Below are 24,879 nucleotides of genomic sequence, written 5' to 3'. Positions count from 1 at the left end.
GAACTATCCCAGGTTTTTGGGTCTTGAGCAAAATGTTTTTAAAAACGGTTTATCTGTTTTCTCATAATGTCATGCAAAGTAAGAGATTAATGGATATACCTGGGAATAAAGCAAACCTTATTTCTTGCTGCACTGTTATAAGTACTACGAGGAGAGAGAGAGAGAGAGAAAAAAATCCAGAAAAGGGATTAATGTAATCCGGTGCACCCAGCAGCAGAGACAGAGAGACAACAGTAGATGGATTCAGGGATTTGGGGTCAAGGGTCTCAGAGAGGAGGACTGTTAAGATACTGTAGAGCTGGAACTAAGAGTGGGAGTGTTAAAAATGTGCAAGAGACGGATGTCGCCTGTTGAGTGGATCATGTCAAGAATGTGTTGCAACAGAAGGCACTTGACTCTTAAAATGTGTTTTTAAAGAAACAATCTGCCTCCATATTGTAGCAGGAAGACCGGCTGCATACTGCAGCTCTGTAAACCATGAATATTGGCCTATACTGACCTCTGGTGGTTTGTATACTTAATATTCTATACTTAGTGTTGGGGCTCAACCTTTGTTTAATTTGAAACCATGTTGTAGCAGCACAGGAAGCAACATTTAGCCTCCCTGCTGTGCCTTGCTTTACCAGAAATACATTTATAAATTTTCTCTTAGTGTGACTTCATGTTCTCACCGGTGTGAAACTAACAGGATGGAGAAAACACACATTATCATATTGCTGCACTGAGACCTTGCAGTTCAGAGGCATGAGACATTTTTTTCATTTGAAAGACTTACTGAAAAGGTTCACATGTGCAACAACTTAAAATAGGAAGTGCAGCATCAGACAGTGGAAGCAGGTGGACACCTATTTGTGTCACAATAACACTGCAAGAGCAAGTTAAGATTAAAATACAATGGGAGTGCAGTTGTAAACATTATGCCTGTATAGGCTAAATAAATCACCTTTAGACATCTGCAAGTTAGACTAAAGGATCTACTACATTTCTTTCTTTCTTCTATTCAATTCATGTATTTACTTCTAGGTGCATTTGTTTTCTTAACAACAGAGTCACCCAGATGTGCCCAATACTGTGGTGGTGGTTTTGCCTGAGACTTAATGACGTCGCAAACTGTAGACACACACTCACATGCAATGAGGGCAGTGCTTCCCCTTCCCCTTATCATCATACCTACAGTATATAAAAAACTCAGAGCCTGAGATCAGCTCACAACTTGTGCAACACCAAAACCAAGCCTGTATCATTAGCAAGTCAGTGCTCTTTTTTTTTTTTTTTGCAAATGCACCGACCGACCGCATTTTTTCTATGCTGCTAAAGTGACGTGAAGATTTGCCATTGAACTTGTTTTCTGCTGAAGAGCTCGAGGAGGAGAGAGAGTGCCTGTACGTCAGTCTGCTGTTTACATTGACGCGTGAAGCCGCTGGAGCATGTGGTTGCTGATGGTCACTGACCTCTTCACATCCGTGCTGATCATATAGGGAGAAGACAAAGAAACTTAAGGTAAAATACATAGAGAGAACTGTCTGACAGGCGGTCACACTTCTGTTATTCGTCTGAACATTTGTGGTCAAAGTCATGTTTCTAATTTTGCTGATCATAGCAAGTTTCTTTTTAAAGAGTCTGTCACTTGAAATCTACCATCAAAATACATGTTTGTGTGCTCAACAGGCACTGCTTGATTCAAATGGGGAAACATGTTCAAAGTTATTTTCATTTTTAATGACAACAATTTTTCAAAATTATCTGATACAACTTTTGAAACAACTGAGTGATCTTAGGGCTGACTCGTAATACACAGACATTAACTGTTTAAATGACAAACATATTCAATTCAACAAATTAATCTCATAACTTCCTTACTAACTTGTAGTTTGTAAGTACTTCCTCAAACTTAAGTGTTATACTGTTGTACAGCTCAACTGTACAGGTAATAGGAGGGCACCTATTGGATGACTGAAGCAGACTGTGAATCCATCTGCCAATAGGAGTCGGAGTAAATAACAGCAAGGCAGCAAGAAACTGCCACTTGTTCTCTGTTCTCCCTTTGGGGCCGGCAGAGGAAGGGTGTGGCTTCATCTTGATGGCAGGAGGAAGGGCGATGTTGACGTGATAAGCAGATAAAAAGTGCTCCGTCTTACTTCCACACATTTCCTGCTGCAATCTTTGTTCACACAGAAGCATCTTTGATTATTTACACTTTCTCTGGTTTGATAAATCTGATGACTCTGCATTGCATGGACAAACACTTTTATACCTACACAGAGAGAAGCTAGGATGAAAATGATGCATGCAAGCGATGATGACGCAATGTTGTCATATATGTTGCTGCACATTTCCTGTGACAGGTTTCATATTCATATTTTGTTCAGAAGTAAGACTTTCAGAGTGGCTTTTTGAATATGAGAAATGTAACCGCTGCTTGACACAAAGGAGCCTGATGGTTTGCTTTTATTACATCCAGCTCCACAGTCCACCTGGACTCAGGACGACCTTTCTCCCCCAGGACTATGCTCCACAGTATAATATGGAGCAGTTATTCATTTGCAGGTAAAACTATAAACTTGTTGGATTGTATAAAACCACTTAGATAGGTAATAATAATTGTTATGACGAAACAGAAACCAAATTGGCAGAACTCCCCCGACAGTGGTTTTCTGCATCTCCCAATATTTATATAATTTTCACTTTACTGTCATTGTGTTATTGGACAGTTTGAAATTGAAAACATCTCTTGTTATGGCTTCCACATAATTAAAAGTTTAGACATTATAGCATTTGAAGAAACAAATATTATTTGTTGTCAACAGTTTGAAAAAACAGAACTACAGCCAAATTGTCATTCTTAATTTTTTTAGCCAACTAGAATAACCTGGCCTTTTCATTAGAAATGTAAATATTGCAATGTTACATGACAACAAAGCACAGTTAATGCTGCTGACTAAAATCTTCACTTGAGGTTGAAGAGTTCGACCTTCAGCTCCTCCGCCCACATGTCCAAGTGTCTTTGGCCACATGCTGCACACGTAATTGCTCCTGCAGCTTAGCCAGCGGCGCGTGGACGTGTATGAATGAGATAAGTTCATATTAAATGGTAAATGAACTTCAGACTTCATACTACATCACTAGTAGTGCTATAATAAAAGGCCTCTATCATCAGTGTGTTAATGTGGAGAGAATAGCTAAATGTCACATGTTGTGTGACAGAGAAGCACGTCTATTTACCATTTAACAGCTTGTAAAAGACCTAACTACTGATTGGCAACTGCTTCCAAACGGAGGATCTTTGTAACAAAGGTGTGGTTACATTTTTGTCTATGTGAATGCCCGTCCTCTGAAGGACGGCTGTGCTGAAGAATGAGGCGTTCCAGTGTTGGATGAATTGTGGGAGTAGGGTTTGTCCAGTTTAAAGAGCTGTTTTATTGGCTCAGGATATTTCTGAGCTTTTTCTAAACTAATTAAGATATCAGTCTCCCCCTTGTGTAACATGTGAGGTACTGCAGAAGGTTAATTATGGCGTTTGTTCTGACATTGTCCAGTCCTAATGCATTGCTGGGGTGAGATCTTTCTTTGGTGTTCATAACTAATATAAAACAAACTTTCTGTCAGGAGCCTTTGTGTATGTCCAACATGTGGCTGCTCTCCCGGGACAAGCCCCCTCCTCTCTCACATCAAGAACAGGCTCTTAGTGCAGTTATGGCTGCATCTGAACAGGAAGTTTCAACACCCACATGTTTCAAAAGGTGGCTTATTGAAATGCAAAAAAGGGTGCAGACGAAACTAGTTATGAAGGTGGGACATCGCTTTCTGACATTGCTTGATAAGACTTGAGTGTAAAAATTATAATATTAGCTGCTGTGTTCTCTATAATCTGTTCAAACTCGAACATTTCTAGTATGCTCACTGATGATTCAAGTGGATCTGTACCTTTCTGTGCATGTTTTGTTCAGCTTTTTGTTTTAATATTTTTTTTTTTTCAGGAGGTTCCTTCTCTTGTTGTTTGTTTTGTCATCTTTAATCAATCTAAATATGCTCCAATAATCTTTCTTATGTTGCTTGGTGCTCATGTGTATTGTTTATGTCTCTTTTATATTATAGAACAATTGTAAATAAAATGATCAGAAGGTTAGGTAATTATATATCTATAATTGGCTGAGGCTATGATTTTTATTAACAGAGTTTAATTCCAATAACTGCAGAATATGTATGATCTACTATATATAAGCATATGAGCCTGTTAATTAAGACAGACTGAGCTTGACTAATGGCTAACGATGGAAAAGTTATCTTAAAGCAGTCTCGTTGGAAATGTATCAAGGAGATATAGGGGAGGCTTTGGTACAGTGGTAGTTGGTAGTCTCTTGGAAGGTTTGGGGTTCGATCCCCAGCTCCTGCAGCAACATGTCCGATGTGTCCTTGGGAAAGACTCTTAACCCCAAGTTGCTCCTTCTGCGTCGTCGAAAGTGTATAAATGTGTATCACTGGATTAGTTTCTTCTGGTCACTTTACATAAGAACCTCTGCCACCTGTGTGTGAATGTGTGAAACCCTTTGAGTAGTCAAGACGAGAAGAAAAGTCCTTTTACCATTTGGCATATTCATCTTTCCTCTTTCTTCATCAGGTGTTATGGCTGTCTGAGTAACTGAAATGACTCAGAATACATCTGGACTGTGTGAAGAGTCCCTATCCAACATTTCTTCACAATGTGGCCACAATATGACCAGCTGGGAGCAGAGCATGGATCAGATGTACACATACTTCTACCTGATTCTTTTCATCCCGGGTCTGCTGCTCAACACCACCGCTCTCTGGGTCCTCTGCAGACATATTAGGTACATGTAAACACAAACGTGTGACATCTACAAGACATTCTGCTCACAGCTAACTCTTGTGCATGTTGCTCCACAGTAAGAAGACCAAGGCAGTGATCTTCATGATAAATCTGGCATTAGCAGACCTGGCTCATATCCTCTCCCTGCCTCTCAGGATTCATTATTACTTCACACACGCTTGGCCCTTTGGACGAGGCGCCTGCTTGTTCTGCTTCTACCTGAAATACCTCAACATGTATGCAGCGATAGTGTTCCTGGTAAGCAGGCAGTGGAGTGTCAAGGTGTCAAATGTCTATGTTTTCTTTGGAAGTAACAAGAAGTGATTTGACTTGAATCTCTTTGCCTTCACAGATCTCAAAAATATATTGACTTCCTGTGGCTCTTGAGCAGATGAATGATTTTCATGTTAATATTTTTCTGTTCCCAGGTGTGTATCAGTGTGCAGAGATGCGTCTTTCTGCTTAACCCGTTCGCTGCTCGCCGGTGGAGACGGCGCTATGACCTTTTGATCAGCATAGCAGTGTGGTTGTTTGTCAGTTTGGCCTGCTCACCTTTCATTTTGATGCGGAGCAGCAGCAGCACCAGTCCTGGCAACAACACAGATACAGGCTATGACAAGTCCTCTTCTCTGGGCATCACTACTCAACATCCAGTAGCTTACACAAAGATGTATGCCCAATCTTTGAATAAAACCAACAGCACATCCTGTCACGGTTCAACCACAGAGGGCTGTTTCAAGGACTTGCCCATGCGCCGCCTGTCCCTCACTCTCTCTCTGTCCATGATGGCTCTTGCTGAGCTGTTTGGTTTCCTGATCCCTTTGACCTGCATCAGTTACTGCTCCCTCCGCATCGCCCGGTCCCTCAACCAAAGACAATCCCAGAATCAGCTATGCTCGACCACATCCAGTTTCTCGGGACGCAGCCGTCTCAGTTCAGTCCTGTCCAACAATCATGCAGATAAATGTGATGAAAAGCTGACACGCGGTGAGAAGCGGCGTGCTTTACGGATGGTGCTGAGCTGCTCTGCCCTCTTCTTATTCTGCTTTGCCCCCTACCACATCAACTTCCTCCTCTACCTGATGGTCTCACAGGGCATCGTGACGCACTGTGCTACAAGGCTAGCTGTGCTTAAGTTCCACCCACTGTCTCTTTGCCTGGCAAGCCTGAGCTGCTGCCTCAACCCCTTGCTTTATTATTTTCTAACAGCTGAGTTCAGATCGCATCTAACCAGGCGAACCTCTTCCTTCACCTCCTCGCTCCTCTCCTCACCCATCAGCTCCAAACCCAAGCGACCTGCCCAGCACAGAATGACGAGCATGGAGAGTAGCTGCTCAGACAGGGAGTAGCAAATGAAAGCCAATTGTCGCCACTGCCTGATTCAAGCGGTACAATGTGATGTCACGTCACAGCTGTGTGGACAAAAACTGATCTAAAGGGCTTGAAAACAACCTAAAGACGCTCTGAGAGGACATACGTCTGGAAATATGATTTCTTTAGTCAGGGGCTGAAAACCCAATATGTGTATGGATATCATCATTCATCGATGCCAAATGTAAATAAGCTGTGGCCTGTTGTTTATCTTCAGTGATGTTACATATTTGAATAAGCTATGTCATTAATGTTCAACCTGCATGTTGGTGCATCTTAATTGTACTGTATGGTAATAAAAGCAAAGTCAATGCCTTTTGTTTTATCCGGCTTCTTTATGTCAGTCACTATTGTGTATCTAAAGTTTCAGCACTATGAAGTTGTTGATTTCATAGCGAATGACAGCAGGTGCCAACTCATTTTTTTGTACTTCCTGTTGCTACGTATTGTGGTTAAAGACAGTTAGCTGAGGTTGTAAACTCTGGAAAACATAACTGCCACGCGCTGGCAGTTTTTGGTTCCTCCTACCACCTACTCTGGCATCTGTTTCACTGAAGTCTTAGCCAACACTGAGGCTCGCCCGCCAACTCTGGGCAGAGATATCTGAAGCACACGACAATATTCTCATTTCTTATCTCGGTCTATCCAACATGAGTTTGATAGTTTTATTAGTGACCTAAATAGTGTATCGTGAAATGTGTGATGAAATGAAACCAAAAGCATTTTAGAAAAGGGGGAGAAACTTTTCTGTTTTCAGAAGTATTGACCACTGGTCCGATCTTTAACAATGTTTTTATGTCAATCAACAGAACAAAAATGTTAGTCGCACTTAAATAAATGGCAGAAAGAATGCGTCGACCAGGGAAAATGGCAATAATGGCAGAAGTCAAAGTGTCAAAAATTCTTACAGTATAAACCACACCCCCACACACTCACAGGAAGCCATGTGTGGCAAAACCCCCAGAACAGCTGAGACACACAGAGAGAAAGACAGAGAACACAGAAAGAAATAAAAAACCAGATACACAGCAGATAAGATCAGAAAAGACTGAAATTGTATAAGAGGGATAGAAGAAGAGAAAATAAGTGAGGGGGGAAAAGAAGGTGGTGGGCAGAGACAGTGAAAGGCATTAGAGGGGGAGAAGAAGGTGGATGGCGCGCGTGTTGGCTGATGCTTCACTCTTCTGCTTTTTGGTGGAGACAGTATGAAGTTTGATGACAGAGGTGAGAAAATAACTCTTCAACTTGTTTATTTTGAGAACTCAGAGAGTATTTGTGTGTGAGAGTCTGTGTTAGCTGGATGCTTTCAGTGTGGAGTCATGCCTCACTGGGGAGCGTGTCTCCAACATGAGGAATGTCTGTTATGTTGAGACTGTTAATACGTTTCTGTTGACCAGTGTGAGAGTGACTTTGAATTCTTCTACCCGTGACTTAATGTAAAGGGTCTGAGATGGGTTTATGACATTGTTTGTGGGACCTGGGTGCCAGGTACTGATATTATATGTCATACACGAGGCCAGCCATCGTGTGGAAAAAAGTGTAGCACTCCAACAACCCACAGAGAGATGAATCAGTTTCAGTGATTTGTTTCCATTGACAAGATTGGAGGACTAAAACTGATGAATCATGAAGCAGGGACGCATCTATTTTTTTTAAACAAAAGTTATTCATATTTTGCTTTCCAAATCCTGGCGGAGGGCACTTGAGTAGATCCATATAGAGTCATGTTTCTGTTAAATAAAAATTAAGATGATCATTTTACACGTATTACTACTGCCAAAATTAAATAATAAAACTGTAATTGATCATCCTTAAGATGCCTTTAAAGATTAAATAAGAGGAAACAGAAACATACTGTGAGAGAAATGAGCGAGTCACTGACCTGTTAATCACACATGTGGGTCACAGGTTCAAAACAAGTCCAGGGACTGACATTTCTCCAGGAGATTGGTCTCTAGTGCTGGCAAAAATGCAAAGGCCAGAGTCCTGTGGTGAAAAGAAAAACCCCTTCGTAGCTTATACAAAAGTGCCTCTTGTTGTTTTTTGCACAATCGTGAGAAAGCTGTAATTAAATATGCACATTCCTTGCTTCACCAGACACTTTCTCAAAAAAACAAACAATGGGCAATGGGTGTCAAATGGAAAGAAGTGCAACCAATCATTGCAATTAAACATTTAATGTAGCAGTTGGCTGGGAGATAGCTGCAAATCCGATTGCAATGGTTTAAAATTCAACTTTACATACAGATGTTTGACATGAACAGTTTTATAATGACGAGATAGCAGATTCAGGAAATTGCCTGAAAGGCCTACGTTTATTGTGTCAAACCCTTCTAATTATAAACAAACAATTCAACCAGGAAGGATTTTATTATGGGCAGATATTAATGAAGTCTTTTAAAAATGGACCCAATCGGGATGTCTTCAGTTCAAGATATGATTACACCCTACAGTATGAGGACACTAGTGCTGATGAGTATGCAGGCTGTGAAGAGGGGTGGACATCTGAAAATTCAACTCAGACAGGGATGAGATGGATTGGTGGTGTGGAGGCAATTTACACTCAAATGTCATCCTGACGGCAGCAAAGAGGGGAGCAGATTTAAAGTTCGACATCAACAGCACGATTGGTTAATTAAGGTCATGGCAACGTCTGGTTAGTCTAATACTCAAAAGAGTAAATGTGGTGTCATCTGGTCAGAGAAGCATGGAAGAACAGAGAGTTACAGAGAGGGATTGGGAGAGCGTAATATAAATTAATCATTAAGCATTAACTAACCAGATGAATGAGAAACAGTGTCCCTGCCTGAACTTGCAATGGCCTTGTTTTGTTTTGCAGCTGTAGGTACAGGTCACTTTGTTGGATTAAAATTTCACATTAAAAACACATAACAATCTGTTGATGCATTATCATTTTAGGTTTGTGGCATCATCTAAACAATGAGGTGTCCAGTTGGGACGACTCGTGATAACAAAACTCTGCATGCAGAGTTCAGACCTCGTAGGCTGATCTAAAGAAAATCTAGAATTTCTGAAATTGCTGTGCACCAAGTCCACTGACATGGCAACAAAATGAAGACAACACCTGTGAATCTGCAGGAATGTCTCTGCAGGTTTAACAACATCAGTTACACAACTAGAGTCAGAGTAACAAAAAAAACAAAAAAAAACTATTTTTAACTGACTAACAGAGATTAGATACTAGATACCTGTTTGTCTCTTCAGCAGTTCAGCAGCATGTTTACTATGTACTGTTGGACTTTGTGGTACTTAGTGTTTACATGGTAGTTATGTGTTATATGTCGCTGTGCTGTTTTGTATGGTGTAAAGAATATAGTGGTGTATGGACCTCTTTAGCAAACCAAATTGCTCCTCAGGGACAATAAAGATTTTAAAATCCAATCCTAAAAAAATACCAAAGAAATTTAGATTCATTGTACAGTATCTTTTTTTGCCTTTAATTAGAAACCATGAAGAAATGAAGTGTATGAGGCACTTGGGTCCCTAGTAGTGAAATACTCCTGGCTAGTGAATGAGTGCTAACAATCTGAATGTCTTTTATATTGAATAAAAGGCTTTTACTTTATTTTTTTCAGTTAATGTTACTGACATTAATTTGAAGTTTTACTTCAGGAGACATTTTACCCGTTACAAAGTGTTTATTATTGTTGCACTGTTACTTTCATTTTATCTATTTTTTACTTCTGATAAGAGGAAACAGCAGAAAAGAGAGTGTCTTCCAGTATATGAATAAATATTCAATGTTATTTATATTTAGTCTGGTGAATGTCGATTCCCACACACATCAGAAATAACCACATACTCAATTATCATGTTCACACATCCTGAATATGTGCAATCAGAATTTAAACAGAAGTGCATTATAAGGGATATTTATGTCACAATGTTTCACTTGTTTCTTGTTACACTTCCTCAAATGTTGAAGTTCTGAATACTTTTTATTTCACTGTCAGTCAACACTGATGGCAAAGACATGACATGACACCCTACAGTATGAAGACACTAGTGCTGATAAAGCACCTTTACACATCTCATTAAGATGATCAATGGTGGTTAAAAACAGAAAACTACTCACTAAATAACATGATTCTTCTGTACACTTTCCCACATGAAGTCTTCTCTTGTTTTGAAGTGTGAACGAAGTGATAAATCAAGTGATCAGTTTGCACGTCTCATCTTTAAAGGGATACTTCACCCATTTACATGAAGCTGTGGATCATTAGAAACATGGTAGTAGTGTTGGAAGTTTTCTTCATGTGATGCAATATGACGCTTTTTGCATCACATGAAGAAAACTTTCAAACAAAGAAAAACACATTTTTCTCGTCTCAGGGCAAAATGAGGGCTGGACTCACAACCATTCAACACTACTACCATGTTTCTAATGATCCACAGCTTCATGTAAATGGGTGAAGTATCCCTTTAAATAATGTTACTGTACGATACTGTAACAAACTAATTCTCTTTTCTCTGCACCATGATTTAGAGTCAGTTAAGTACAAGTGAAATCACATGATAAAACAGACAGAGCTGAATCCAAAATGATTCATCTCTGGGGGGTTATTATGCTTTGTTTGGATGTACATAGGATGTTAACAGCAGGAGACGCATCACGAGGACAAGCTGCAACATTTAGCTGCAGACTTTGCTTTATCCATTTAAAGTCAAACTTTATAGTGGAAGTACATCACAGCCAAAGGTTGACAAAGATCTTAAAACGTCATTAGGAATCATTTTTGTGTTTTGTGCTTCTGGAAATGTGTGACAGGCGTCACTTCTTTAGAAAGTTTAAATTGACCACAGAGGACACAGTTGTTGCTCACGTGTGAGATCAGGTTGACTTAGTCTGATCTGCTAACCACACGCCGTCTTTACCATGACAAAAAACCCATGCAAGTTTTACTTAGGCTTTGCTCTTAGGCGTTTCACATTGACTTGTCACAGTCCGCCCTGCAGCTGGAGGTGTTACTGTGAATGGTGCACGTCAGCGTCTATGTGGGTTTGCATTTTTACTGTAAATGGCACCACACGAGTTCCAATCACACCAATAATGCTTGATGCTATGCACTGTGTAAACATGATATAACCAGCTAAAGCCATGGTGTGTGTGTATTCAATAACATCTTTGTCTGATTGAGGAAACATCTTTCTCAATACCAGATAGCTATCTGTCCAACATGCAAAAGGCGTCACCAGAAGCTAAGTCACAGTTGCAAAAGTTTTTGTTTACTAATCATACCTGCTTTATTTACCTAGCGTGCACGAGGCAGGGCAATGCTTTTCAGATGACCTCTTATTTTCTCCTCTACCAGGTTTCATGCAATGATGCTGCAAATGAAAGCAGTTTGAAAACACCAACTACAACTTCACTCAAAGAAGCATGAAGTCCTCCTCTCCATAAAAAACAGGATGGATCCTAACACACATTCATCACCAGGCTCCACGCTGCTTTCCTGATACAAGCTTCCTGTTGGTTTACTGGGCAGCTTGTGTTAACAGTTAACTGGACCTTCACTTAAGATGAACGTAGGCAACAACAGCTGTGAAAGCGAAGAAGATCTCCGAGAGTACCAGCACTATGTGTATGCAGTGGTGTACAGTGTGATCTTAGCACCAGGCCTGCTGGGTAACGTCCTTGCCATCTGGGTGTTCAGGGCTTATGTCCGAGAAACCAAGAAGGCTGTGGTGTTCATGTTGAACCTGGCTGTGGCTGACCTGCTGCAGGTAAGAAACACTTTCCCATATTTTTAAGTATTTCACACTTGGCCGCCATTTGCAATTCTAATCAGACGCTCTCAACTGGCCCGGACAACCCAGCTACAGCCCTCTGGGATATCACTCATCAGACTCAGAAATTACCAACCCTGCCTTTGACATTGTCTGTTAAAATCTGTGTTTTAACATGAATACACAACTGTGGATGTTATGTAGATTTAAAATGTAGTTTTGACATCAGTTTGACCAAAGAAGCAAAGTGACCTTATTCTGTCTGAACTTTGAGTCACATCTTGTGGTCTTCATGAGCACATTTTAGAGAACAAGTCTAAGTAAACATTAATTAATAAAGGAATAAAAGACTGGTGTAAAATGTACATATTATGATAATCAGGTATTCACAATTCAAAAGTACGTTCAAACGTTTGTATTTTCTCTGTCATATAGGATTTGGTTGAAGGTGACAAACCCTTTAATATCCCTGTTAGTAAATACTGCTTGTTAAAGAGAGATCATGTTTATTTAGTTTTAGTTATCTTGGTGTTTATTTTTTTGGAAACAACATCCCCAAACTGAAACTGATTTGACCATTCAATGGCCACAGTTTCTCACTTTTAAAGGCCGTGATAAGTGAGCATCTACCACATGCAAGAAAGTACAGACAAGCTATTGTTCAGCCGATGAAATGATATCCATCTCCCCTCTCTATAAATAAAATGATATCCATCTCCCCTCTCTATAAATAAAATGATATCCATCTCCCCTCTCTATAAACATCTACATCTAAGCATTTAACAGGGGATAAGATGATGCCTTGAAAATTGGTCACACGTCGGTCGTTCAGATGATCTGATTACATTCACTGTAAACTACTACATTGATTACTTGTTTATTTATTTAACCAGGTTTGTCCCATTGAGATGAAGAACCTCTTTTCTGTGTCAGACCTGACCGAGACAGTCAGCAGCACAAACACAAAGTCACAGACACAAAGACAGACGAAGTACAATTTACAAAACACTACATTTTGTATTAAAAGAGAACCGTGATCTGTGAGTCAAACCTCGGAGTTGGTAGTTTAAGCCGTCAAGCTAAGAGCACGGACATCCTTTAGAATCTGCTTCCAGCTCTTTCATTTGAGATTTAAAAACATTTAAGGACACCAGCTCCTTGAGTTTCAAGTCATACTGCAACAGATTCAAGGCTTGAAAGTAAATCTTATATTTAACATGTAAACAGACCAGGAGCATTTAATGTCTGCATTTGCCATCGCCTAAAGTTGGCATCGATCTTACTTAATCCCACAGTTAGCCAAGAAGGTCCCTCATTGTCTTTGCAAATAAGTGAAAACTAAACGTGCATCTATAAAGCAATTTGGCAAAATGAGTACAAATCATCACACTATACTTGTGTGTCTCCTCAGGTGCTCTCTCTGCCTCTGCGGATCTACTATTACCTGAAGAACACCTGGCCCTTCGGTCATCCTCTCTGCATGATCTGCTTCTATCTGAAGTACGTCAACATGTACGCCTCTGTCTACTTCCTGGTGTGTATCAGTGTTCGTCGCTGTGAGCTGATCATGCGTCCGCTGACGTACAACTCATCCAGGCGGAAAGGAGACTGGGTCATCTGTGCCCTCGGCTGGCTGTTAGTCTGCCTCGGCTGCCTGCCCTTTCCTCTGCTGAGAAACCCCAGTGGTGTCTCAATCAATAAGTCAAATGACCAGGTCCTCACCTCAGAGGCCACTCGCACCCTCACCGGGCCTGACATGGTTTGTTTCTCAGAGCTGCCCATGAGGCCTGTCAGTATTCCAGCAGCCTGGCTCCTCCTGATCCTCGCAGAGCTGCTGGGTTTCATCGTCCCTCTCATCCTGGTGTTAGCTTGCACCTGTCTGACAGCTGGCAGCCTTCGAGAGTCAACAACAGAGGCCATTTCTGATAGAGGGGAGAAGCGGAGGGCGTTACGGATGGTGTTAAGCTGTGCTTTGGTCTTCCTATTGTGCTTTGCTCCTTACCATGTCACCATGCCCCTGGACTTCCTGGCCAAATCAAACGCCCTCAGCAGCTGCACCCTCAGGAAACTGATCCTTCGATGTCACCCTGTCGCTCTCTGCCTGGCCAGCGTGAACTGTAGCCTGGACCCACTCATGTACTATTTCACCACTGATGAATTCAGGAGGCGACTAAGCAAGCCGGAGATACCAGAGAGCATGGCTTTCAGGCGCCTGTCCTGTATAACAGGAGGAGAGGACCAGGAGGAGGACTAGACCGTCTCTCTAAATGTTGAATCTCAACCACTACATCCTGGGATGAAAGCCATGCACTCCTTAAGACTAGGAAAGAATAATGAACATGTACTGTAAATATGTGATTATTTATATTTCATGTGTCAGCTCTTTCTAAATCGGCAGGACCTTGCCAAGTGAAGACTGAGCTGTCACAGTTTAAAGGATGAACTTTCCATCTGTGCCAACATCTCCAAATATCAGGAACTCAAAAAAGACATTAAAATAGCTTTAAAAAGCAGGACGATTCAGTAGGTAAAGAAATGTAACTTTATTTCATGACAAAAGTGAAATTCATTTCAGTCGCTGGACAATGTTGGATTTAATCACATTTGAGTATTGTTAAAAAAAAGCTCAGACACTTACCCTTTTTTTTAAAACAAGCACACTTCCTGTCTGATTGTCTTTCTGTGCGGGCAGCGTGTTGGAAACCGCTGAAAAGGAGTTATTTGGCAAAAGGCCATTTTTCACACTTCCATTTTTCAGAGTTTTTTTTTCTTCTTCAAATCAGGTGTACAGATGTATTGGAGTATCTTATGCATTAAACTTCCTGTAAAAACTTTTACTTAGCTGCAAAACTTAACGCCTCTTGTATGAAGATATATTTATTTCAGGTAGCCTCACGTTCATGTTGTCGGACAACAAATTCATCAATATAAAAATTCTCAAAATTTAGCTTATTCCCTTCTCGTCTTGATCCTTCAAGTCTATTGTCAATATAAAGTCAACTACACAAACACAAACACTGGTCATATAGGGTGCTGGACTGTTCACCATCAGGTTTGACATCATTAATAAAAGAAACATCACAGTAGGACAGCAGAGAGCCTTTGGGAGCAGCAGGGCACTCTGGGAAAAGTCTACCAAAATGGAGACGGTGAGCTGTGGGTTAGTTCCACCCATCAATGACACTGACTACAATGTTACACGAGTACTGTAACTAAACTGTACCAAACATTTCCAGGGTGACTGGTGCTATATCACAATGTAACATACAGCAGATCAGAACAGTAGGCTGACACACGTCAGTCTCTATAGGATATTCAGTAGTAGGAGTAATAACCCTCGTCTGGAGGTGACTGGATGTTGTATTACAGTAACAATAATAAGAAGGAAGCTACAGCAACAAAACAGAAAGAGAAATAACAAATAAGACGGATATTAACTCCTTAGAAAGCAGGCTAACACTGGTTATCAGCACGAGACTAACTAGTGAGTATTTGAGCAAGAGATCTATGATTTATTCAGCTTCAGGAAAGTGCAGCAGAAAGGGTTTTGCTATATGACAATGTCAGGAAATTCACTTCATCACTGGGATTAAAGCAGGGGAGCGAAAAACTGGAGTTAAGTGTTCTATACAAAAGTAAGTTTCTGCTAAAAGTTGTTTTCTGCTTCAGGATTGCCTCCTACTCTCAGTCGGTCTGTCTGGTCACTCACACTCTCTTATTTGCTTTCTGACCTACACTTGTGCATTCCCATCAAGCCTTGCAGATCCTGGTTTCAGTCACAAACTTGTTTTCGAAGTGGTGGATGGTGAAACATTCGTCGGCAGAACGCTTGTGGATCCCCCCACCTGACAAACACAAAGAACACACACACACACACACACACACATATGAGCTGGAGATGTTAAAGGGATGTTTGCAGAGCGTATTACTGGCGTTTTCTCAGACCTGTGTGCAAATAAGTCAAGAATGAAATTATAAAAAAGATCACAGCGCATGTGAAATTAATGCTGGGACTGACTGTATTGTGACTGGCACTCTGATTGGTCCATTCTGTGTGTGATTTGGCATCGACAACATGTTTTGGGTTCGTATCAGTGCTATAGGATGAATGAAGTAGAAGAGAGGGGGGTGGGCCAATGAGCTGCCCTCTGAATGATCCTGACGTTACATGACATTTACATTTCATATAAGGTTCAACTGCCTGCTCACTTATCTGACTAATCTCACCACTAACAGACTGAAACTAAACTGTATTACAGGTTATCTTCAATGTTTGCATATCAATACAGAACAGAAGTCCACAATCATGCTTCATTACAAAGGAGATGTGGGCTTGCCTAAAAATACAAATCTTGTACCCATCCATGCAAAGCTGAGAGAAGGGGAAGAACATGAGCATCCCTGATATCACAACCTGGGAGTTATTAACCTCAGCCTTATAGTCACTTTAACTAGAGAATCTGAATTTGGATTATCACTCATATATAGCTCTAAGCTAACTCTGGTGCAATAAATTAAATGGCAACATTTATGTTTAATATTTGACATGGTCCCTTTACAAATACAAAGTTAAAGTAAAATAAGAGATGTTTAGTGTAAACCTTTTCTCTCACAGAAAAAGGAGCCGTGTATGTGAACGCAAACGGGAGTCCGATTTTTCACTCAGACTTCACCCGGAGTTTCTCCTGCCAGACCTCGAGCATTTTTTATTTCATATTCATTTAGGAGGGGGAGTGACGTTTATATACAGTTACTGCTGCACCCTGCATAGAGTATCTGCCCCCCCCCCCCCCCTCCTGTGTGACAGGATCGTCTCCAGCTTTGAGGAGCATATTTGAACGGCTACGTCGGGAGAAACTCCAGAGCATCCCTCACGTAACTATCTAGATATTATCTGGAGTGCATGTGTGAAAACAGCTTATGTACCTGAACCTCAACTTGGCTGAATTCAGCGTAGTTTTGTTCAGAATTTATTTCATTACGGTTTCATACTGGTCAGTTCATCCACACCTGGCAGGCTGGAGCGGCGCTGCATCCTGTAAGTCTCCTTTCCGTCACACAGCCGGCGAATGTAGAAGCCCAAAGGCTTGATATCATCGATACGCTCCGTCACCACCAGGTCCTCATGCACCAAGTAGCTGCGGTAAGAACCAGACTGGGACAACGCAAACAAATAGATGTTTATACAGATCTGACCACGCTGTCTGAAAAACAGCTCAACTGAACATGACAGCAGCAAAGTGTGAAAACAAAGAGAGAGTGTGTAATTAGCACGTCATCCTTCAACTTCTGCTTTTTGTGAAACACTGTCACAGTGAATCGCGAAATCCACGGTGATTGTGAAATGACTGCACAATCACCCACTACACACCAAAGGCTTGACATGATGTAATAACCGTGGACTGTGAAAACATTTTTTTTTAAACTCTCAGTGTCCATCGAGAGATTTGTGAAAAGTCAAACTCTGCCGAGTGGACAAGATCCTATTTTTTAATTTAAAAACCTCTTAATTACTAAAAAAATATCTTAATTACTCAAATTAGAGTTTTTTTTGTCCATGACTGTTTTTGTTTTTGGTTTAAAGAGTGGAAATGACTTTGAAGCAGCCAGTACGTCCTTCTTCTCGGTTTAGATTCAGCTGCAGGATTGGTCTGTATTTGTTTGGACCAGAGATGGTTGGCGGTTTAAGGCACCATCACACAGCCGTTTTACCCGTGGCCCCTCAGTTTGCCAGAAAAATAACAAACCAGCAGGCGTTTCAGCGATGGAAGCGGGCTCGTGAACTGATTCAGATAAAAGTGTTTCTGAAAAAGCCCCTTCATGTTTCTAATAAGCTGCATGAGCAGACACATGGTAATACTAGGATACATATTAGAGATGCTTTTAAAAAAACAGAGAGAGGTTAGAACAAATAAATGTTTCAAGACCAATACAGAGCTGGCTAAACACTGAAGCTTCAATGTCCGCAACGTGGTCACCTGCGTGCACATTGACTTTAGGAGAGGACGGGGGCTGGGTGGGAGAGAGCTCTCTGTAATGTTTTACATTTGACTGGCAGTACCATTTTTAAACACTGAGTGTCAGTGTTACATACTGTTACTTTATATAATTGACATCCTTATCAGCATCAGTACTTTGTATAGTGTTTAGCAGCTTGACATCTTCCACAGTAAATTAAGACAGGGAACATGGTAAACAAACACCATACAAGCTAACTAAAAACATGAACACTTTCACTGGGACTATGTACGCAAGTTGATGTTAGCATTTAGCTCTGATCACAGCTGTTCCTGAAAACAGATATAACCATTAAGTCTTTCATGAGATTTAATTGACTGCTCTACAAACAACATCTTTCAAATGTCACGTCTAAAGACAGTGAAGGAAGTATTTGAGCAATAAACAAAAACAGGGTGTTTACAACAGAGATCTCCTAGAGTGTGATATGGAGCTGGTATTTTGAACTACATATTTCGGACATGGCAGATTTGAACAGGATTACAACACAGAGCCTGGATTTCTCATACATTCCTGGATTTACACAGGTAATATTTATTCTTTGATATCAGTGCTTTGAGTGAAGAGTGCTGCAGTTTTTCTCCAATCGGAGTTGATCCTGAGGACACAAAACGATCAGGACTCACCATCAGCTGTGAGAAGAGGTCAATGAGGTCCTGTGGGGGCAGCACCACTGAGGTGTTCAGAGGAATCACAAAGCAGGTCCTCAGGGTCAGGTCCAGGTATGCTGTCAGTTTCTACTCGCACACACACACACACACACACACACACACACACACACACACACACACACACACACACACACACACACACACACACAAGGGAATCATTTAAAGCACATTCGAAGATGTGCACCAGCCTTACAGTGTGTGTGGTATTCAGGTTGTGAGTGTTACCCTATTAAAGTCATGGAGGATGTAAGCAGGGTCTCCAGGTCGGAAGCGGGGAGGAGGGACGCTGATGACGGCCATGCTGTCAGAGATCTCCACCTCCTCCTCCACCCGGGGCAGGTAGTACGGCTGGTTCTCTCCTCCTGCTCCAGCTGACACATCATTGAACTGCATGGCACCATGATACAGCCTCTGCAGAACACAAACACAGGACCAGAGCGAGACAACATAAGACAAGCAGAAACACTCATTTGATGCCCAGACATAACTGTCAGTTAAAAGATGTGCTGATAGGGGGCGCTGGTGGTGCAGTAGCAGTGCGCCCACGTATTGAGGCTCGTGCGCGCGGCCCGGGTTTGCGTCCAGCCTGTGACTCCTTTCCCGCATGTCCTCCCCCACTCTCTCTCCCTGACTTCTGACCCTATACTACAACCAGCCTCTATAGTAAAGACTAGAAAAAGCCCAAAATAAATATTAAAAAGGAAAAAAAAAAGATGCACTGAAAAAGCTGAACGCTTAATCACATAATATTTGACCACCAGGGGGCATGAAATGAATTCAGTCCTCCATTGAATTCAGTCCTTTGTTGAAGATCTGTAGTTGTGTGTTGTTTAATGACAACAACAACAACATCAGTTCCTTATCACATTTAATGGGTAACTTGTAGGATAACATATCTCCATAGTCATTTAGACATTGTGTAGAAACAGGGCTATATGGGTATCCTGTTGGAGTGAGCCTTCTCAGCACCTGTTGAATTAATGGAAAATACACCTGAGAAGAAAACATGCCAAATTCTATGTGTGTATTCTCCGTCCAATCTTTAGTGTCTGTATTGATTTGAGTGAGAAATGTGTTCAGATGTAAAGATGACTAACTTATTCCTCAAAGAGTCTGCGTTGTGTCAACGACAAGTCAGATGATTAAGAGGTAACTTATACACAATCCGCCAGGCAAGGAGAATGTTGAATGTTTAATAAAGTTTAATAAATGATTCCTGTTTGATCATAAACTCTTTAATGAGACATTGCTGCATTTTACATTGGGGAAAGCCCTGTGGGCAGACTTTAAAATCCTCCTACAGTCAACACCGCTGAAATGATGAAGTCTGCACTTCCTTTAAAAAAAGGAGAAGCGAGTGAGCGTCAGCATTCTAACGTCCCACCAGTGCAAGAGAGTCGATTCAGCAGTCAAAAGAAGCCTTAACAGATCTTTTTTAAAGTCATGTATTATTTCTCCTCCCCCCACACGTCGATGGTCAAAGTGAAAGAGTCTTAATAACATCTGAGATGATTCATTTGGGATAAGAAAAACAGGACTTAAACATTTGGGGTTGAATCTTAGTTGAAAGAAAGTAGCAGGAGCTAATCTGAAGCCCCGTTTCCAAAAAGCAGTTCAGTTCAGCACTGTGCACATTTTTTGGCGTTTCCACAATCGAAGTTGGGAATGTCCAAAATGACTCTCCAGAACAAGGCTTTCTTGACATTTTGAAAGTTTGTGACTGCTAATAAAACGTACATGATCTAAATGAAATGAAAGGGACGCAGAGGTGACAAACGTAAAAAGTCTCTCTCAACATTGATGACAGGGCGCCTTTATAAGACTATTTCTGACATGCTGTCTGTGTTTTATACCACGACAGTGTCGAGACAGTAAAGACGCAGAGTGAAACAGAGACAGCTAATCCCAGATAGAATCAATCTACAAACATTGCAGCGGTATTGATGCTCCAACCTATTTTTCTGACTCTCTGTGAGGACTTTAATGTGAGAACTGTAAGCTTACGTGAATCTTTCATGAGTGAGTCATGACTGTGGAATAAATAGTGTCTGAAATACTGTATTATTAGATCTTAATAAGCCAAATAAAATGTACTGCCCATCCTGAAGATTTGTAACAAAAAAAACAACAACAAACACGCATACAGACACACAACTACCTTGGGGGTGAAATATCGATAGAGACACGCTCCCCCCACGATAAGCCCACTGAGGATGAAGGCGATGCCCAGCAGGGTGAGCAGACAGCGACCTGTGGAGCCCTCACTGCCAGCTGGAGCAGAGGCCAGCTCAGGATCCTGTAAATACACAAACACAAACACACACACACACAAGCGCGCGCGCACACGCGCACACACACGCGCGCGTGCATGTATGCATTATTATCAGAAATGACACAGTGAATCATGACATGTTGTACATTGCAAATAACCATAAACGTGTCAAGATATATCTAATCTGAAATCCCACTGAGGCTTCGGCCTCTGCAGAACAACTGTCCAGAAGATGGGCGGTCCCACTGTGTTCTGCACCAGGTGCGTTATGGCTCTCAGAGAAATACTCTGCCCACCTTTAAAGTCATAAATATAAAAATAAGGAGAAATGCCCTGACGACCATACACCGTATACAAGGGTACAGATAAAACCCAGGGTCAGAGCCGCTTGCTTGCGGCCTGCTTCTAAACTAAAAAGGGACGGCGGGCTTCCTCCCACACCACAGCCCGTTCACTCACCTTCTCTGCGGCTGCCGCTTCTTTGCCCAGCGCCTTCTGCGCCAGGGCCGAGTTAAAAGCGATCTTCACCATGACGGATAGAAAACGTCAGCTCTGGTTTCTCGTGCAAACAGATAAGGGAAGACTGTCGGTGCTGCACGGCAAGTCCCGTTAACTCTCAGCAGCTCCGCGATGTGACGCACTTTGCAACCTCGGCTTTATCTCGCGCTTCCGGTGGCTGGAGGGGATTAAGAGCACATCCGAAAGAAAGAAGCTATAAATACTGATTATATTTCGAGCTACACGGCGTATATAAACACCTGGCGGCTGAGAAAATGTTCTTCACGGCTTCTGCTAGTTGAACAATGACCTCGGTTGTCTCTAATCATGCGTTGCGTTTTTATTGTCTTCAGTGTCTCGCTCTGGTTTATTTTCTATTTAGTTTTTAGATTTGGCGCCATCTAGCGGTTGAGTGGGGGAATTACCCAAACTTAAAATATTCAAAACATTCCCGTTTGAAATCAACTCATGGACTGAACCTTTTACCACAAAACCTGAACTGTTTGCACCTTCACTAAAACGTGTCTCCTTTTACCTGCTTTACAGTGTACAGTACGTGATTCCTTCTGCACTGACGGTGCCATATTTAATTTAATTAAACTTATATTTTTAGTGCATAAAGTAGCCCATTCATTTCTGTTGAATATTCCACTCTGTAAACTCTGTAAATAAATTTCCTCTTACAGGCTGGGTACACTGACACACAGAACGCAGCCTTCACTGCACTGTGTGGAAACACAGGTCAGTGCCAAGCCTATACTGTACGTCTGACACATATCCGTCCTCTGGTCTGTGGTGGTCCTCTGCTTCCTCTGCTTTCACTTTCCTTACTCAGTTAAGGTTGAATGTATGAGTAAATAAACACTTACTGCTGCACCAGCGCTCTAATTCCATGCAACTTTGTGGCATCTCTCCATCCCTCTGCACTGCAACTGTACCGTATGCATCCCCAAGTCTCACTAACACGAGCACACACACACACACTCTGCACGGCTACGATATTTCCTCAGTTTAACAGATGGATTGGACCGGTAATCACCACTGAAAGGTACATAAACAGAGCAGCTGATTTCTGTACCTAACTCCCCCTCTGTGCACCCACCGAAACTGACTCTCCCTGAATACCCTAAGTGGTTCTGAAGGCTTGTTTACAGGCTCGTCTTACGCTGTGTTTGATCTGAGAGCTTGCCCACACATGCATATAGATCCGCACACACATACACACGCAGCAGAGAGAGAGGGAAAGCCAGCATTAACAGTAATAGCTGAGATGATAAACAAAAGACTTAAATTTAATCCTGAGAGCTTCTCAGCATCACACACAACAGAGGAAGAGGGGGAAAAAAGCAGATGAGGGAGCCAGGGGGAGACCACACTCTGAGGGAGAAGGGAACATTTGGGGAGAAGTGTGGAGGCAGGTGGGAGTAAATCTGATCCTGGGGGAGAGAACAGTGATGACTGGGAATAACACCGAGACAGAGTTACTAAGAGAGGCAGAGCAATCTGCAGTGTCTGACGCTTGAGTGAGTTTTCCAAAGAGCTGATTAACGGCAGATTAAACTCGCCGTCCAATTAGTTTACATCCCAATTTTTTTCAACACGCCTGCCAGGTAGAATTTCTTTGCCTCTCAGACCGAAAAGAGCAAAACGTACACAAAAAGACACCCATGTTTCTGTGCAGAGGCACACAGAGGGAGCAGGAGTCATAACAGTGGGTGACAGGCATGTATGATGGAACTCTCGTATGCCAATGTTTCCCTGTGGTCTGCAGCGACAGTCCAGCAAAAGCAATAAAAATACACACACTACATCATGCAAGTGTACACAAACACACGCTTCGCATGCTAAGTCAGCAAACTGTGAAGATCTGCAGAGGAAGAACTGCCCTCAAAAAGTGTGAGAAAAAGAAGCTCTCACGCATGACATCATCCACATGCAGGCCAACGAATATGAACAACACAACACACACACACACACACACACACACACACACATAGACATACACATAGATTTGTCATCAATTTCAATACCAGACATGTTAAACCGCAAATGACAAATGACTCTGTCCCTTGTACTGGCTTGTAAGCCTTACAGTACAGTCTTATACACACACACACACAAACACTCACACACACACACACACACACACACACACACACACACACACACACACACACACACACACACACACACACACACACACACACACACACACACACTGCTATGGCAACAGCTGGCCACAGAGTTGAACCAAAAAGTTAGACACTGCTCAGTGCTTCATAACGTCACTGACATGTCTTCATGCAGACCCGACATAATCACCATGTGCCTCCAGCGGGAGGACATTTCGTGGTCAAAGAGAGAGAGAAAGACAGAGATGGAGAAAATGTAAGAGACAAACTGAAGATCATGTGGTAGAAAGCAGTGAGACCCCCCCCCCCCCTTAAATAAATGTGCTGGCATCACGCTCTCATGATTCTTGCCCCACCACACACACTTCTGGTTATCACATATGGCTTTGAGACAAGGGTGACAAATGAGTCTTTCCTGTGAGTATCAGCTTCTAAAGCTACCTTCGCTCTCCCATAGCACTGCCTGTCTGCTTGTCTTCATCTTCTCAGTTTGGCTCACCTCGGGGAAATGTAATAATTTCATGCTGAAGGAGCTTCAAGGCGAGGGGTTGGATGCATGTGTGCCTGTGTGTGTGTGTGTGTGTGTGTGTGTGGGGGGGGGGGGTTAAAGTCTATAGTATTAAATGTAATTCTGTATTTTCAATCAAAAACTCAAATAAGATATTTTCCTGAAATTAGGAGGTTCGTTTCCCCCTTTCTCACTTTTCTCCTATCAGTTCATATAACTCCAAAAAACACCACATTTTAAAACCTGTATTATCACAAACTGCAGCTTTAAAAGAACGCCGTTTGAAGGTATTTTCATTTCTGAAAAGTCAGATTTTCCACTAACCTGATTTATTAATAAAACTGATTCCTCACCCAGCCATAGTTTGGATATTTGATTAACCTTGATTAAAATTGTTCTTTTAAATATTTCTTAAAAAGCTCATACTGTGTACAGATATGAATGCAGTGCATTAAAAGCAGACCTTGTGCACACTAGAGCCTCTCCTCACTGTGATTACTTCTGGTATATTCCATCACGTAGTGAGCTTAAGCTAATTGACAACATTTGCTAGCTTTGACTAACATATAACGTGAGAAACTATTGCTTCATCTCAGTACTTTCCAGTGAGTTATAATAAATCCATGGTGACAGTAAAGTACATACTCCTGTGCAGGCAAAGACGAACATACTTTGAGTGATTGATCTTCGGCTAATAAATGATGGTATTGGATCAAAGCATAGACTGACACACATCAAGCATCAGAAGAAATACTTTGATACACACTCCCCTCCAAACAGCATGTGAGACTTGTACGAGGCGTGTATTGAGGCTAAAATAATACATGAGGTAT

At 41.7% G+C, this 24,879-nt stretch overlaps 2 protein-coding genes across 2 annotated transcripts; one reads left to right on the top strand and one right to left on the bottom strand.

Annotated features, from left to right (window-relative positions):
- The first annotated feature begins 1,229 nt into the window (after nt 1-1,229).
- Nucleotides 1,230-15,395, top strand: LOC306829449 (uncharacterized protein). Its single transcript, XM_079352490.1, has 7 exons — nt 1,230-1,500; nt 4,619-4,829; nt 4,906-5,086; nt 5,257-6,173; nt 10,989-11,043; nt 11,741-11,944; nt 13,359-15,395. The coding sequence occupies exons 2-7, from the start codon at nt 4,645-4,647 to the stop codon at nt 14,199-14,201; spliced, it is 2,385 nt and encodes a 794-aa protein (XP_079208616.1). The 5' UTR covers nt 1,230-1,500; nt 4,619-4,644; the 3' UTR covers nt 14,202-15,395.
- Nucleotides 14,467-21,784, bottom strand: LOC306829220 (integral membrane protein 2A-like). The gene is made up of 6 exons (XM_079352164.1): nt 21,368-21,784; nt 20,795-20,932; nt 18,862-19,047; nt 18,592-18,702; nt 16,958-17,102; nt 14,467-15,792 (listed from the first exon to the last, which is right to left on the bottom strand). Exons 1-6 carry the CDS (start codon nt 21,437-21,439, stop codon nt 15,698-15,700), a joined length of 747 nt encoding a protein of 248 aa, XP_079208290.1. The 5' UTR covers nt 21,440-21,784; the 3' UTR covers nt 14,467-15,697.
- Nucleotides 21,785-24,879: the final 3,095 nt, after the last annotated feature.

The sequence above is a fragment of the Symphodus melops genome (genome assembly GCF_947650265.1).
Source record: "Symphodus melops genome assembly, chromosome: 9".
Taxonomy (NCBI): Eukaryota; Metazoa; Chordata; class Actinopteri; order Labriformes; family Labridae; genus Symphodus; species Symphodus melops.
Note: the sequence above shows the minus strand (reverse complement) of the source record. Positions and strands in the feature narration are given on the sequence as shown.

Excerpts from the sequence above, each read along its gene's own strand:
- LOC306829449 (XM_079352490.1), top strand. The coding sequence starts at position 4,645 with ATGACTCAGAATACATCTGGACTGTGTGAAGAGTCCCTATCCAACATT. Across the intron at positions 4,830-4,905 it reads GTCCTCTGCAGACATATTAG|TAAGAAGACCAAGGCAGTGA; the intron begins GTACATGTAAAC and ends GTTGCTCCACAG. Across the intron at positions 6,174-10,988 it reads AGTAGCTGCTCAGACAGGGA|GCGTCACTTCTTTAGAAAGT; the intron begins GTAGCAAATGAA and ends AATGTGTGACAG.
- LOC306829220 (XM_079352164.1), bottom strand. The coding sequence starts at position 21,439 with ATGGTGAAGATCGCTTTTAACTCGGCCCTGGCGCAGAAGGCGCTGGGC. Across the intron at positions 19,048-20,794 it reads ATCGATATTTCACCCCCAAG|AGGCTGTATCATGGTGCCAT; the intron begins GTAGTTGTGTGT and ends TGTGTTCTGCAG. Across the intron at positions 15,793-16,957 it reads GCGCCGCTCCAGCCTGCCAG|GTGGGGGGATCCACAAGCGT; the intron begins GTGTGGATGAAC and ends TGTGTTTGTCAG.